General features: G+C 52.5%; 8 protein-coding genes across 8 annotated transcripts; 4 read left to right on the forward strand and 4 right to left on the reverse strand.

Moving 5' to 3' along the window:
* Window positions 1-719: 719 nt before the first annotated feature.
* On the forward strand, window positions 720-2579 carry COCCADRAFT_91455 (uncharacterized protein; the record flags this gene model as incomplete). Its single annotated transcript, XM_007712323.1, has 6 exons — window positions 720-903; window positions 1002-1239; window positions 1342-1474; window positions 1542-1613; window positions 1672-1926; window positions 1977-2579. The coding sequence occupies 6 exons, from the start codon at window positions 720-722 to the stop codon at window positions 2577-2579; spliced, it is 1485 nt and encodes a 494-aa protein (XP_007710513.1).
* A 246-nt stretch (window positions 2580-2825) lies between these two features.
* Window positions 2826-3927, reverse strand: COCCADRAFT_35260 (uncharacterized protein; the record flags this gene model as incomplete). Its single annotated transcript, XM_007712324.1, has 2 exons — window positions 2826-3481; window positions 3588-3927. 2 exons carry the CDS (start codon window positions 3925-3927, stop codon window positions 2826-2828), a joined length of 996 nt encoding a protein of 331 aa, XP_007710514.1.
* Window positions 3928-4643: 716 nt separating this feature from the next.
* On the reverse strand, window positions 4644-9620 carry COCCADRAFT_91465 (uncharacterized protein; the record flags this gene model as incomplete). Its single annotated transcript, XM_007712325.1, has 4 exons — window positions 4644-4994; window positions 5045-5624; window positions 5673-9306; window positions 9413-9620. 4 exons carry the CDS (start codon window positions 9618-9620, stop codon window positions 4644-4646), a joined length of 4773 nt encoding a protein of 1590 aa, XP_007710515.1.
* Window positions 9621-10348: 728 nt separating this feature from the next.
* Window positions 10349-10549, forward strand: COCCADRAFT_91513 (uncharacterized protein; the record flags this gene model as incomplete). The annotated part of the gene is made up of 1 exon (XM_007712326.1): window positions 10349-10549. A coding segment is annotated over one exon (201 nt), but the record flags the coding sequence as incomplete, so codon positions are not given.
* Window positions 10550-10833: 284 nt separating this feature from the next.
* Window positions 10834-11253, reverse strand: COCCADRAFT_91438 (uncharacterized protein; the record flags this gene model as incomplete). The annotated part of the gene is made up of 1 exon (XM_007712327.1): window positions 10834-11253. A coding segment is annotated over one exon (420 nt), but the record flags the coding sequence as incomplete, so codon positions are not given.
* Window positions 11254-11269: 16 nt separating this feature from the next.
* On the forward strand, window positions 11270-11452 carry COCCADRAFT_91547 (uncharacterized protein; the record flags this gene model as incomplete). The annotated part of the gene is made up of 1 exon (XM_007712328.1): window positions 11270-11452. A coding segment is annotated over one exon (183 nt), but the record flags the coding sequence as incomplete, so codon positions are not given.
* Window positions 11448-11600, forward strand: COCCADRAFT_91565 (uncharacterized protein; the record flags this gene model as incomplete). Its single annotated transcript, XM_007712329.1, has 1 exon — window positions 11448-11600. A coding segment is annotated over one exon (153 nt), but the record flags the coding sequence as incomplete, so codon positions are not given.
* Window positions 11601-12006: 406 nt separating this feature from the next.
* COCCADRAFT_35263 (uncharacterized protein) lies at window positions 12007-12363 on the reverse strand (the record flags this gene model as incomplete). The annotated part of the gene is made up of 1 exon (XM_007712330.1): window positions 12007-12363. The coding sequence occupies one exon, from the start codon at window positions 12361-12363 to the stop codon at window positions 12007-12009; it is 357 nt and encodes a 118-aa protein (XP_007710520.1).
* Between the last annotated feature and the right edge of the window lie 392 nt (window positions 12364-12755).

The raw sequence follows: 12755 nt of genomic DNA on the forward strand, positions 1-12755 counted from the left end.
TTTGAGATTCCCAAACCAGCCTAGCGCCCACCCACCATGCACATCACGACATCCCACCCCTCGATTTCGTCTTTTGCGCAGCCCGCAACTCGCAGTATCCAGCACTAATACTTCGCAGACCAGACCGAACCGCGGGCGGGAAAAAAAATAAGCAAATTCATTGGCTGAGATGGGCAAAAATGTGAGCTTGGGGTTTGCTTTTTACTCCAAGATAACACCTCATTGCGTAGATGTGTCGAAGGGGAACTTGCAGCGGTCTGGGGGGTTATAGGTTTTGTAGCCCCCGTGGTCTCTCCAATTGCAGAGCTCGTGTGCATGTAGCTGGTGCGGGAAGTGCCCACGTTCTCCAATCACGCAAATCCTGGTCAAATGGGACGGGCATGAGGGGGGGCGGCAATGCATGCGTGCTATGACGAAGCGGGATGAAGTAAAGATCGATGGAGGGATGACGAGGGGGAAATCTTGCATCATTTTGGGGGGGGAGGAAGGGTGATATGCGGGTTTTGAGCAAGGATGTGTATGGGTTTTGCTGAACCGAATGGTATAAAGAGCCTCGCCTTCGTCTTTTTTTTTCTTGCTGATAAAGTTTGTCCCTTGTCCCGTTGTTCCGCTACTGTTTCTTCTTCATCGCCGTTTCCTTTCTTTTCCAAATCGACATCTTAAAATCGAAGTTGTTGCGCTTTGCAAAGGGTGGATTTGGAAAGCAGAAAACAAAAAAAATGGCAGACGATAAACATGATTCTGAGCATGCGCTTAGCGATTCAGATACCACGACCGACGAGCAACAAGTTCTAGCGCAGACGAGTGAGGCAGAGGAAAAGAGGTTGCTGAGGAAATTGGATTTGAGGTTGTTGCCTGCGGTGTCGATTTTGTATTTGTTGTCGTTTTTGGATCGGAGTAATGGTATCTTCTTTTTCCCTTTCCTTTACTCTTTCCCTTCTCACCCTTACTCGATTCTCAGTAATGGAGTATATTGAAAGAAGGACTGACAAATGGAATAGTTGCCAACGCACGCATCGAGGGACTTACAAAAGACTTGAAAATGACAGGCAACCAGTACCTAACGGGTCTCACACTCTATTTTGTCGGATACGTGCTATTCGAGATTCCGTGTAATATTGTGTTGAAGCGGACGACGCCACGGTTTTGGTTGCCGACGCTGACGGTGGCGTGGGGGGTTGTGGCGACGCTGATTGGTATTGTGCAGAACTTGACGGGGTTTTTGATCGTGCGGTTTTTGTAAGTCATATTTTCTCCCCTGTATTTGTTTCCTTCTTTCCCAAGCTGGTGGGGTTTGGATTTTGGAAGATGAAAAGAGGCTAACAAGGAGATTGTGAATAGCCTTGGTGTCACGGAATCTGGTCTATTTCCTGGAGTCGTGTACTATCTGAGTATGTGGTATAAACGGAATGAGCGGCAGTACCGTATTTCGCTCTTCTTTAGCTGTGCGTCGCTTGCTGGAGCTTTTGGTGGTGTATGTGGAATCCCCCCCCCTTATTTCAAAAAGGAGAGAGAAGAATGTAAGCTGACACTGAAACAAGATCCTCGCATATGGTATCGCGCATATGCGTGGCGTAGCTGGGCAGCCAGGATGGCGGTGGATATTCATCCTCGTATGTACTACACGCTTCACAATCCATTGAACACATGAAGACTAAAATCTATAAACAGGAAGGCATCGCCACCGTCCTCATCGGTGTAATAGCATACTGGTTCATCTCCAACTACCCATCTACGGTATCATGGCTCTCCCCCAAGGAACGCACATTCCTCCAAGCCCGCCTCAAAGCCGACAGTGACGCCACAAACGATGAGGCCTTTTCCTGGGACCAAGTGATTCTCGCAGCTAAAGACATTAAAGTATGGCTATATGCGTTTGGATTCCACACAATGAGTTTACCACTTTATACTCTATCTCTATTCCTGGTATGTCTCTCCCTACCAAAAACTAACCAGTCAAATTAACAACCAAACAGCCCACAATCATAAAAGACATGGGCTACACCTCCGCCCAAAGCCAGCTCCTCACCATCCCCCCCTACGCCCTCGCCACCCTCTTCACAATCCTCATCGCCATCCTCTCCGAACGCTACGCCCGCCGCGCCGCCTTCATCCTCTTCACTTCCACCTTGGCAATCATCGGCTACATCATCCTACTCGCAAACACGAATCCGCGCGCACGCCCAGGCGTATCGTACGTCGGAACTTTCTTCGCCGCCGTCGGCATCTACCCGTCCGTCGCGCTCGTCCTCTGCTGGCCCGCCATCAACGTCAGCGGGCAAACCAAACGCGCAACAGCCAATGCACTGCAAATCAGCATTGGCAATCTGGGTGCTGTCCTAGGTACGCAATTGTACCGTGCGAATAGCGGGCCGAGATATATTCTCGGACACAGTTTTGCGCTGGGGTATCTGGTGCTGAATTTAGTGGTTGTGAGTGCGTTGTGGGTAGTGCTTAACCGGGAGAATGCGGAGAAAGATAAGGTGCTGGAAAGTGAACCGCATGTACCTGGGTTCCATGATAGCGCTGAGGATTTGGCGTTGGGGGATAGACATCCTAGATGGAGGTTTCAGGTTTAAGAGGGGAAAAAAAGAGAGAGAGAGAGAGAGAGAGGTAAAGGGTGTTAGAGGGGAAAGGTTGGATATGAAAGAGTTAAACCAGGATGGGTTTTTTGTTGTACATGTAAAAATACCTCGTTTTGCGATTGCTCAGCCATCTATCTAACAATCCCACCACATAAGCCGCTTTATCATCCTTCCCGCCCCCCCCCAAAAGAAAGACGCTTTTGAACAAAGATACTCCCCTCCCAACATGCCCATTTGCTTTTACCAAAGCTTGGGGAAAAACATGGGCGTCTCCCTCTTCCATCGTTGATACTCCTCATCACCGCCATACTTCTTATCATACTTCTCCTCACTCAACGGCACCCCACTAATCTTCAGCAGCAAAAAACTCACAAAAGCCGGACTCGCCGCACACATACCCGTCACCAACATCTTGCCACTCAACCCGCCACTAAGTCCCAATGCTGTCTGCGCCGGCTGCCTCACCAGCAACCCGGCCGCCGCAACCGCAATGCCCGACCACAACGTCGCCTCACCGAAATAATTCGGATGGCGAGACATGGACCAAAGGCCATGTGTCAAAAACTGCTCTTCATGCTTCTTCGCCTTCTTCGCCTGCACCCACGCATCCTTTTGCCGATCAGCCACAACCTCGAATCCTAGTCCGAAGACGAAAATCGCTAGACCCAGGATATCTGTTAGGTAGGGTTTTGAAGAGACGGCTTGACCGAGTAAGGAAGAAGCGTAGGCGGAGCGCGGTACAGAGTTGACGAGTATGACGGGAAGTGTACACAGTGAGACCCATGCTGCTTGTGCGAAAAACGCAACGAGGAATTTTGGGGGCGAAGAGCGGATGGAGTCGAAGCGCGAGTCTTTGCCGTCATCGCTGGAGATGCGGCGGAAGAGGTATGATCCCACTGTTCAATCCCATTGTTAGTAAATAAAAAAAAAGGTTGTTGTCACGTGGAGTTCATTCCAGGGGGGAGAGAGGGGGGAAGGATTCAAGGCCTAGTTCACACATACACCTTGTAGCCCACAGGCCCACCGCTGCGCTCAGCAGCGCTTGTCTCCACCACCACGTTGTTGCCTGACCGAGACCTTGGTTGCCAAAGTAGTCGACGAGGCCATTTGTTGCTGTTCCTGCTGCTCGGGCGCGCAGGTACGGGAGTGTAAGGCTGAGGGCTGTGCAGGAAAGGTAAGTCAGGCTGCCGCTGAGGTCGTAGTAGCGCTCTGTTTGGGCGGCGATGGAGGGGATTGCTACGGCGGCTTGGATGCCGTATGCAAGGGCTACGGTGGGGGCAAGTGTGCGTAGCAATGGGTTCTTGAAGGCTGTTGCCCTGAGCAGTGTGTGTAAGAGTGTCATTTTTGGCGATATTACTATAGTAAAAGGTAGACTACGAGCGAGAGAGACTTTTGCTTCTTCGCAAGGCGGGGGGAGGTCCAAGGCCTTATTTAAGAGGCGTTGGGAATACGCCAGGCGTAATGGTTTCAGTGGCTTCCATAATTTGCTTGTTTGGCTGTGCACTGGGTTGGCCTGAAAGTTTGTTTTGGAAGGCCGCCGAAAAGCCCGTGAAACAGTATAATGAGCCTCAAGGGAAGATCATTAATCTGCCCTATGCCTAACACAGTGCATGCGATCTGCCCGATCTTGACTACAAGTAGCGATCAATATCGTCATTACTCGCTACTGACCAGCCTAGACGGGGGCCATGCCCCACCCCTGCGAAACCAGTTTGTTCTAGCCCGGTGTACTCGGAAGCCGGTGGACCTGCGCCCAGACATGTGAGCACCCTGGTCATCGGTGTATAGGACAAGTACGCGTTGGCGGAAGAATCATTGCACCGTTCGACGAGCCCTCGAGAGAAATAAGCCGGGGAGATAAGGCCCGTAGATTCCAAACACATGTTAGCTATCTTGTCCTGCCTGGGCTGAATTGAACGCCATGCAAGCCACACAGTCCAAGAGTCTCCCCGTTAACGCATTTAGATCTGCCAATATACACGTCCTCCATAACAACACACCGACGCAACGTCACAGCCCAAGCCCTCGCAAATGCAGACTTCCGCTCTTCCGAAGACACTATCTCTTGAACGCTGCGTCAATCTCCTTGCTGCCCCAATCAATTTCCACCTCGCCACTATATACATCCTGGTTGATCGTCATCATCCGCTCCGATACATTCATGTATGTCTTCTCGCATTCCTTGAGCACCTTGAACACGAGATCGCGACTAATCGATGGATCGTCTGCGTCACCAAAGTGCTTGTCCACTCGCTTCTTGAGCGACTCGATGCCTTTTCGCAGCTCCTTGGCATCGTGCGAGTGCACCAGCTTCTTGAATACCGAGCGAGAGTGCGAAGAGCGTTGCGAAATGGCTTGAGCGCTCGCGCCTGGCTGGCCAAGAAGTGTTTCGGTGGATTCGATAAATTCCTGGGCATTGTTAGACTAACCCCACAACTTAGCGTTGCATGTACACTTACCAAAAGTTTGCCCAACGGCCGCCGGATAACAGCATCAACATAAAGACCCATGTGCTCATTGTACTCGTCCTGCGCCTTGCCTTTCCAGTACTCCAGTACGGAAACGGAACGTGCATCCACTTCCTCCATGTAGTGGTTCATGTTTTCGATGAGCAGAATGTGGTAGTTCAGTGCCTCTTTGTCCTCGGGATCGCCCTGTCCTTGCGAAGCCATGACCGTGGGAGACTCCTTTGCAATCACCTTCAAACTCTCAAACATGGCCTTGTTGATTCTCTGATACCCGTCATTGACCATGCGCCGGATCTCCAGTTGATCACCTCCCTCGGCTGAAGATGGCAACATGTTTTCGATGGCAACAGAAAAGTGGGGAAATGTCTTCATGAAGGATATGACACCCTTGCGTTTCTTGATCTTGACTTTGGTGTCTTCAATTGCCCGTATTTGTTCGTCCAGGAACCGGCTGAAGAGTCCTTGCAGACGTTCATGAATCTTTTGCAAGTTCCTAGTTAAAAAGTCTTGGTTTGTTTCCTCGATATCGAGCAGCTTCCGATCAACAGCACAAAGAATGCCTACACCTTGCCTGTGGAGAGTTAGTATCATGACGATGCGCTATGAAGACAAGACTTACAGAGGATCGGCTTTCGTGGCCCAGTCCACAAGACTAGCAATTTCCGCAGGCCAGAACGAGAAAATCTCCTCCATGACTCCAGTAAGATGCTTCGCCATGGCCCTGTCTGGCTCGAATTGCTTTCTGATCCAAAGGTTAGGTCCTTGGCGATTCTCTGGAGGTGCTGCCTGAACCGCGTCAGGGAAATCGAGCGAGTCAGTTGACGTAGCGTGGAAGAATTCCGTGATGAAGTTTTGCTCCGTCAGTAGCACAGGGCCTGTGTCTTCTAGGACCCTAGCAAAGACATCGTATGCATGCAGCTTGCCATCTTGAGCTGCTGGTTTTGTCTTACTCTCTTTGCCATCTTTATCTCCAGAAGCCGCTCGTAAGCCACGAGCCAAAGTCTGACTTCGCTTGACAGTCAGCTTCCTGGCAGTCCCCGTGATACTCTCTGGCTCCTTCTCTTGTGCGGTGAAAAGCAGCTCTTGCTCCTCGCCACTGGGCTTCCGAGCAAATTTCCTCCAAGCCAGAATGTTATCACGAACTTCCTGTTGATACAATTGCGCTGCTTGGTTCTGGTACATCCGGAGAAGCATGTCCCATGAGGCCCTGTCGATTTCCTTGGCGAAGAGCATCACCGGACTTAACATCCACAGCTCGCTTCGACCAGTATCGTGTGCCTCAATGTTCTTCCTCAAAGACGGCATGGAGCCCTGGTCAAGATTCGAAAGAGCGTCTTTTGTTGACAGGAAAGCGGCACCAAAGGTAATCTCCATGTGCTTCTTGAGTCGCTCAAGGAACATAGTTCCTTCGCCAAGATACCTATCTCGCTTTTCTTGCAGAGCCTGCATTGTTGCCAAATCGCTGTTGCCTATGCCTGATCTTCCGTTCAACGTGTTCAGGGCATCGTTAGCACCGGCTCGGCTCCCTGCCACAAATGACGGATCAATCGTAACCAGCGCTTTGTATAGAAGAACCAAAGACGACTCAATGTCTTTGAGGCCACTAATCTTTCCTATTGGAGCACGTCTCAAAGGCTCTAGTTGGTCCGATGTGATTGAGATGGTATCGACGAGTTGCCGAAGTTCTTGCTGCAGCAAACGCTGGTTGGCCGTCTGGACCTGCAGACCCTGACTCTGTGCTTCGATGAAAGCAATGTCGTCGTTTAAGCTACTCAGTTCAACGTTGTACAAGGTCAACAGACCTTCAAGCTCGTCGCATTCAGCAATGGCGCGATCCAGCATACGTTCAACAGCTTCCACACGGTCATCTTTTTGCTCTAGGTGGTTGAGCCAGCTCCCCGCTTCGACACGAGCGATCTCGCGTTTGATATCGGCTTCGAGGGATTCAATGTGTTTATGCGAAAGCTCATTACTGCCCCAGCCTAGCTCTGATAGTAGATTGTCGAACTCAAGGCCGCGTTCATCAAGGATGCTAGGATCAATACCAAGCTTTGAGATGTTCACAATCTGCTGATTGGACCTACGCTTCTTACGTCGCACTTCAGGCTCGGTCTCAGCGTTTCTTGCCGCTGCTTTTTCTGGAGCTGGTGGTGGAGCTTCCTCTTCTACCTCTTGCTTAACCTCGGGCAAAGCTGGCACCAAAGGACCAGATACAGTGACTGATGGTACAACCTCGGTACTGATACGTGGCCGTTCCTTGGATGATCGATCTGGCACAGGTGGGGGTGCCTCCTCTGGCTTCTTCTCTTCCTCTTCTGGCTCCTCCTTTGGTGTTTCTTTTGGGGCCGGCCGTTGAGGTACGAACACTGCACTTACACCATCAGGCTCGTCAGATGCCTTTGTGTCTTTGTTGAAGAGTTTTGCTGCGGCACCGCCTGCACGGGGCTTGAAAGCTCCTGCTGCTGCCGCAGCCTTTCGGAACTTATTTGCTGCATTATCAGCGACCAATGGTTTCTTTACCATTGGTCCAAGACCAGGACGAGGTGAAGCCTCAGTCTCTTGCTCGTCTATTGGGCTGCCGGTATTTTCAGCGGGTGCAGCTTGGGGTTCGGGTTCAGGAGCAGGTTCAGTCCGCACTGGTTGAGCTTGTACAGGAGGTGGTGCTACCTCCTCTGGTGGAGGCGCTTGTGGCATAGGAGCTGTTGGTATCCGTGGTAGCGGGGAAGTGGGTGGTGGAGTGGGCTGTGATCTGGATACTGCAGGGTCTGAGCGTGCAATGCTTTCTTGAGAAGATGGCTTTAACCGCTCTGGCGTCTCTTGGGGTCGTCTTCGAGGCGGTACTTCCATCGGCGGAGCGGGGGATGCCGAAGGGGTATGGAAGACTGAACGTGATTCTGTGCCTTGGCTGTCGAAGCTGCGCTGCGATAGCTGAGACGGACGCGTCTCCATTGTGGGTCTTCTCCGCTGTGGAGGTTCGTCTGGAGGCATGTCATCATGTCGGTTGAAGTTTGAACTGGCGTTGCTTTGAGAAGTACCTGGCCGAGCACCACTTTGGGCTGTACCGGGTCTCAGACCTCTGGGAGAGGGATCTCTCCGGGGCGAAGCATAGTCTCTAGGTCTGCGCGTGTCTGGTGTCGAGATACCTGGTGCTGCACCATCTATTGATCGTTCGTCAAACGATCTCTCTGGTCGTTGAGGCGGACCATCTTCAAAGGGCGGTCCGCGTCCGGGGCTAAGATTTGTCTGGTATTTCGCAGATTCCGGCGTTTTTGGTCGATTGGCAAATTCTGAAGCTGAAGACTGCGGTGTCAAGTTTCGTGGCGCAAGAGGCGATGTTGGTGGCATGAAATTTGGGCCGGGGCCAGGACCAGGACTGGGGCGGGGTCGCATACTGTCACCGCTGGGTCGCGCTCGAATGGTCGGATCCATGGGTTGCTTTTGCCTTAGATTAGGCATGGATGGAGCAGCTTGCATCTGATTTGGCAGAAATGGTGGACGTCTGCGAGCCTCGTCGCCAGTGTTTGGTCTATCATCGTCTGGCCGGCCTGGCCTTCTCGGACCCTGGAATTCTCCTGGAGGTCTCCTGAAATTGGGATTTGATCCGGGTGGCGGTCCTCTTCTGCCATCCTCTGCTGCGAGGGGTGGCATTTCTCCAGGTCTTCTTGGGGGAGGTCCGCCTGCTTTTGGAGGCATAGGTCTCTGCTCTAATGGTCCCGGTCGCTGTGGCCCCGGGCTACCGCCTGCTGGACTGCCTGCTGCTGTTGCGGCCCGGCCCTCGGGTGTAGCGAGATGTGGCTGTCCATTCGTAAGGCTGTTGAGTTCGGAAGCACTGAATCCTGTCAAGATGGGGAAGTCACCCTTAGTATACTTATTGTAGATCTTGACCATACTCCCTATGAAAAACTCCTTCTCTTTTGCAGTCCCAGCTTCCCAGTAGTATGGCTTGGTGATGGTAACAGTGAAGCCTTTGTCTCCGGCCCACTGCTTGCGTTGCGCCTCTTCTTCGTTGGCAGGGTTGAGGTGGACATAGTTCTCAACCGCAGATAGCTCTTCCATGGGCCAAGACTTTCCAATAGAAAAGGTGCCGTTGGCGTTCTCCCTAGCCTTGTGCAGCTTAACTCTGCCTGTGTTGCGCACGGATATCATAATGATTCTCGCCTTCTTGTTTGAAGGTGGTGAGTTTGGCGGAGGGGGAGCCTGCGGATATGCGCCATCTTCCTGGACACGAATGTGGGTAATGTAGGATTCCTGGACTAGAACATGTCAGCATAACTCAGGCCAAGTCTAGGAACCAGCAGGATAGGCAAGACCTAGACATGTATGCCAACTGTATTTGTGGTGGTATCCAGGAACACGTACGCTGTCCCTGCTCGTCCAACTTGGAGAAGCAGCTCTCAGTAATCCGACGTCGCTCGTCGTCAAACCGCTCGGCGCGCGACATGCCGGAGGGTGCAGAGCTCGAGCTGGAGGCAGAGGGGGCTCCTCTCGAACCCCCAGTGGGCGGACGCATTGGGGGAGCTCGAGGGTCCCCGCCTCCGTTGGTATAGTTGCGTGGCCTCCCGTCCATCTTGACTGAGGTGTTGGTAGCTACGCCCTGAAGGGTCCCAAGTCTGAGCAGATGATGTGCCGACTACTTTCACCCAGCGGTAGCGAGGGTTCTTCGTGGTAATGCCATCAATGGTGAATCGTGGTAGTGGTGGTCCTTGCGATGCTGAGCTGGTTGGTTCGTTGGCTGGTCGGTCCTCCGTGAGCGATGGGATTGGGCAGCAATATGCGATACACGTCTTGGCCGTATCCGCTGGAACTGAGTCGGATGTGTGCAAGTGGAAATAGCGGAGACGGCGAGTGAAAGGCCCAAATACCACCCTGCGCAGGTGAGCGACGTTTGGCGTCGTGTACTCACATATGAGACGGCAGGCGCGCGGGACTGGGATCACGCTTGCGGCCTAGCGCCATGCAAGGTGTATTCCGCCCGCCGTAACTTTTTTCTCGCGCGCGACCTGCAACCTTTCGATTCTCCACAATCCATCTCCGTCATTACTACGCGATACACGGCCCCCATTGCTCATCATGGCTGGCGACAAGAAACTCGCCAAGAAGTCCAGCTCGGACAAGAAGCAGAAGAAGGCGTCTGCTGCAGCAACATCAACAACAACGGCCGCTCAGGTACCACTTGACCTTGTCAGAAGGTTCCTCGAGCAGCAGGGAGAAAAAGGCGCCGCTAGCAAGCTCAATGAGTTTGAGAAGTGGCAGAAGAGCGGAGGCGAAACCAATTCCCCAGATGCGCCCGAGCCCATGGACGTCGACGAGGAGAGCGCCTCCAGCAGCGATTCGAGCAGCGGCTCCGATAGCGACTCGGATAGCGACTCCAGCAGCGACTCCAGCAGTGAGTCAGAGGCTGAGAAGAAGCCCCAAAAGGCGAAGAAGGCGCCTGTAAAGAAGGATGATTCGAGCTCGTCGAGTTCGGATTCGAGCTCAGACTCTTCCGACTCGGAGTCGGAAAAGGAAAGCGCCCCCGTCAAGCCTAAAGCAAAGAAGGCCAAATCCGTCTCATCATCTTCTGCTTCTTCATCCAGCGATTCTAGCGACTCCAGCGATTCGAGCAGCAGCGATGAAGAGGAACCTGCCAACGTACCTCTGCCCGATTCCGATTCCTCGGCCGCATCAAGCGATTCATCGGACAGCGACTCTGACAGCGACAGCGACTCTGGTAGCGACTCCGATAGCAGCTCCGAGTCAGAGGCCGAGAAGAAGACAAGCAAGAAGAACAAGGGCAAGAAGGCTGCTTCAGTATCATCTTCAGCTGCTTCTAGCACTTCGGACTCCAGCGACTCCAGCGACTCCAGCGACTCCAGCGACTCCAGCGACTCCAGCGATTCCAGCGACTCCGAAAGCGAAGCCGACGCAAAGTCGACCAAGACAAAGGCTAAGAAGAGTGGAAAGAAAGCAGCCACGCCTTCCTCCGACAGCTCCTCAAGCTCATCCGACAGCGATTCGAGCTCTTCTGACAGCTCCGATTCCGAGTCAGAAAAAGAGTCCAAATCTGCTGCGTCCGAGCGCAAGGGTTCCACCAGCGACTCTTCCCACACCCTTCCCGCAGCATCGCCTGTGCCCGCCAATAACAAACGCAAGGCTGGTTCGCCTTCTGCAGAGGCCCCGAAGTCAAAGCGAAGCCATGTCGAAAACCGATTCCAGCGCATCAAGCCTGACACAAAGGTTGACCCTAGGCTCGCAAGCAACGCATATGTTTCATACGACTATGCCGACCGCGCTCATGCCAAGCTGATCGTCACAAAGGGCAAGGGATTCACCAAGGAGAAGAACAAGGGAAAGAGAGGCTCCTACAGAGGTGGTATGATTGATACCTCTGGCGGCAAGGGTATCAAGTTCGAGGATTAAATGTCTGGTTGGACCTAAGAATCTGATCCAGAGTCCTCAGTCCTTGCCGTCTCAACTGCGCCATGCACGTGCAGCCATTCGAAACATTAGGAGCAATATTTGCGCGCTTACGCCTGGGCGTGGGGGAGCAGCAGAGGCGCGATCTTAAACCTTCAACATCGCATGAAAAAACACGGATCATTGGCGCGTACGATTTCGGCGAACTGGAGTTATCATGTACACCAAAAGCAACATACCCTTCGATGCCAGTACTTTATATTAGATTTTGAGCAGTTGACAGGCTGTCAAATCAGTCTGGCTGGATCAATAGATGTCTATATATTCTACATTCAGTGTACACGACCAGGTCTCCCTAACTCTTCATATGTGATCTTGACTTCGTGCGCGAGGTAATAGCATTCAGACACTTCCAACGTCACAACAATCTGAATACACCCTGTATAATCCTGTTTGTAGACCCCGTCATCATCCCAATCGCTAATGCCTGAGAGTTCCTAACCCTTCCCGTCTGATAGTACAAATATCCCATCCAGCCCCTCTCACCATCCCACCCATCAAGCTTTCTCCCCCTCCTGCCCAAATTCCACCGGAAGATTCATACCCACTCTCCGCGCACTCAATCGTACTCTCTCTTCCTCCGTCATTCCCATACCAGGATTGTACCGCTCCAATAACGACGCATATGTCCGTTGCGCCTGCACGTATTGTACGAATTGCTCTGCCTGCTGTATCTGGCCGTGTGCGCTTGAACCCACTTTTGGTGTTGCGATAGCCGAACGTATGGTTTTTTGGAGGACGGACGGGGCAGAAAGCTTTTGGTGCTGTGTCCGGCTTGTTTGAGGGGTGGAGGGGAGTTCTCGGAGGAGACGGCGGTAGAGGGAACGGATTTGGGTGGGGGCTTGCTGTGCCATTTTGAAGGATGTTGTTTCGAGCGATTGATTGAGTGTGTTTGGGATATGCGGTCAAAGAAAATATTGGGTTGCGGTTGCGGTTGCGGGCAATATTGGAGGTTGAAGTTCGCCGCGGAGGTGCTGCGGCGAAAAGTTGCGGGTGAGCTTGGACCAGGTGTGGACTTTGGATTTCGGATGGGGTTGTAGAGAACTCTTTGGGGACTGCACGCGATGAGTGGTTTTTCTCTGAGGCCCGGCTACGTATGTAGTAATTGCATACAGAATATTTCCCGCCGGAATTCTAGACTTTTTACTCGATCCCAGCTGCGTGCGCAATCGACCAGTGCTTTTCCACAGGATGTGCCGAACCCAAGGCTGCGGCTCCAGAAACACTGGAGTGGAGATGTCAAATC

This window comes from Bipolaris zeicola, assembly GCF_000523435.1.
Source record: "Bipolaris zeicola 26-R-13 unplaced genomic scaffold scaffold_42, whole genome shotgun sequence".
Taxonomy (NCBI): domain Eukaryota; kingdom Fungi; phylum Ascomycota; class Dothideomycetes; order Pleosporales; family Pleosporaceae; genus Bipolaris; species Bipolaris zeicola.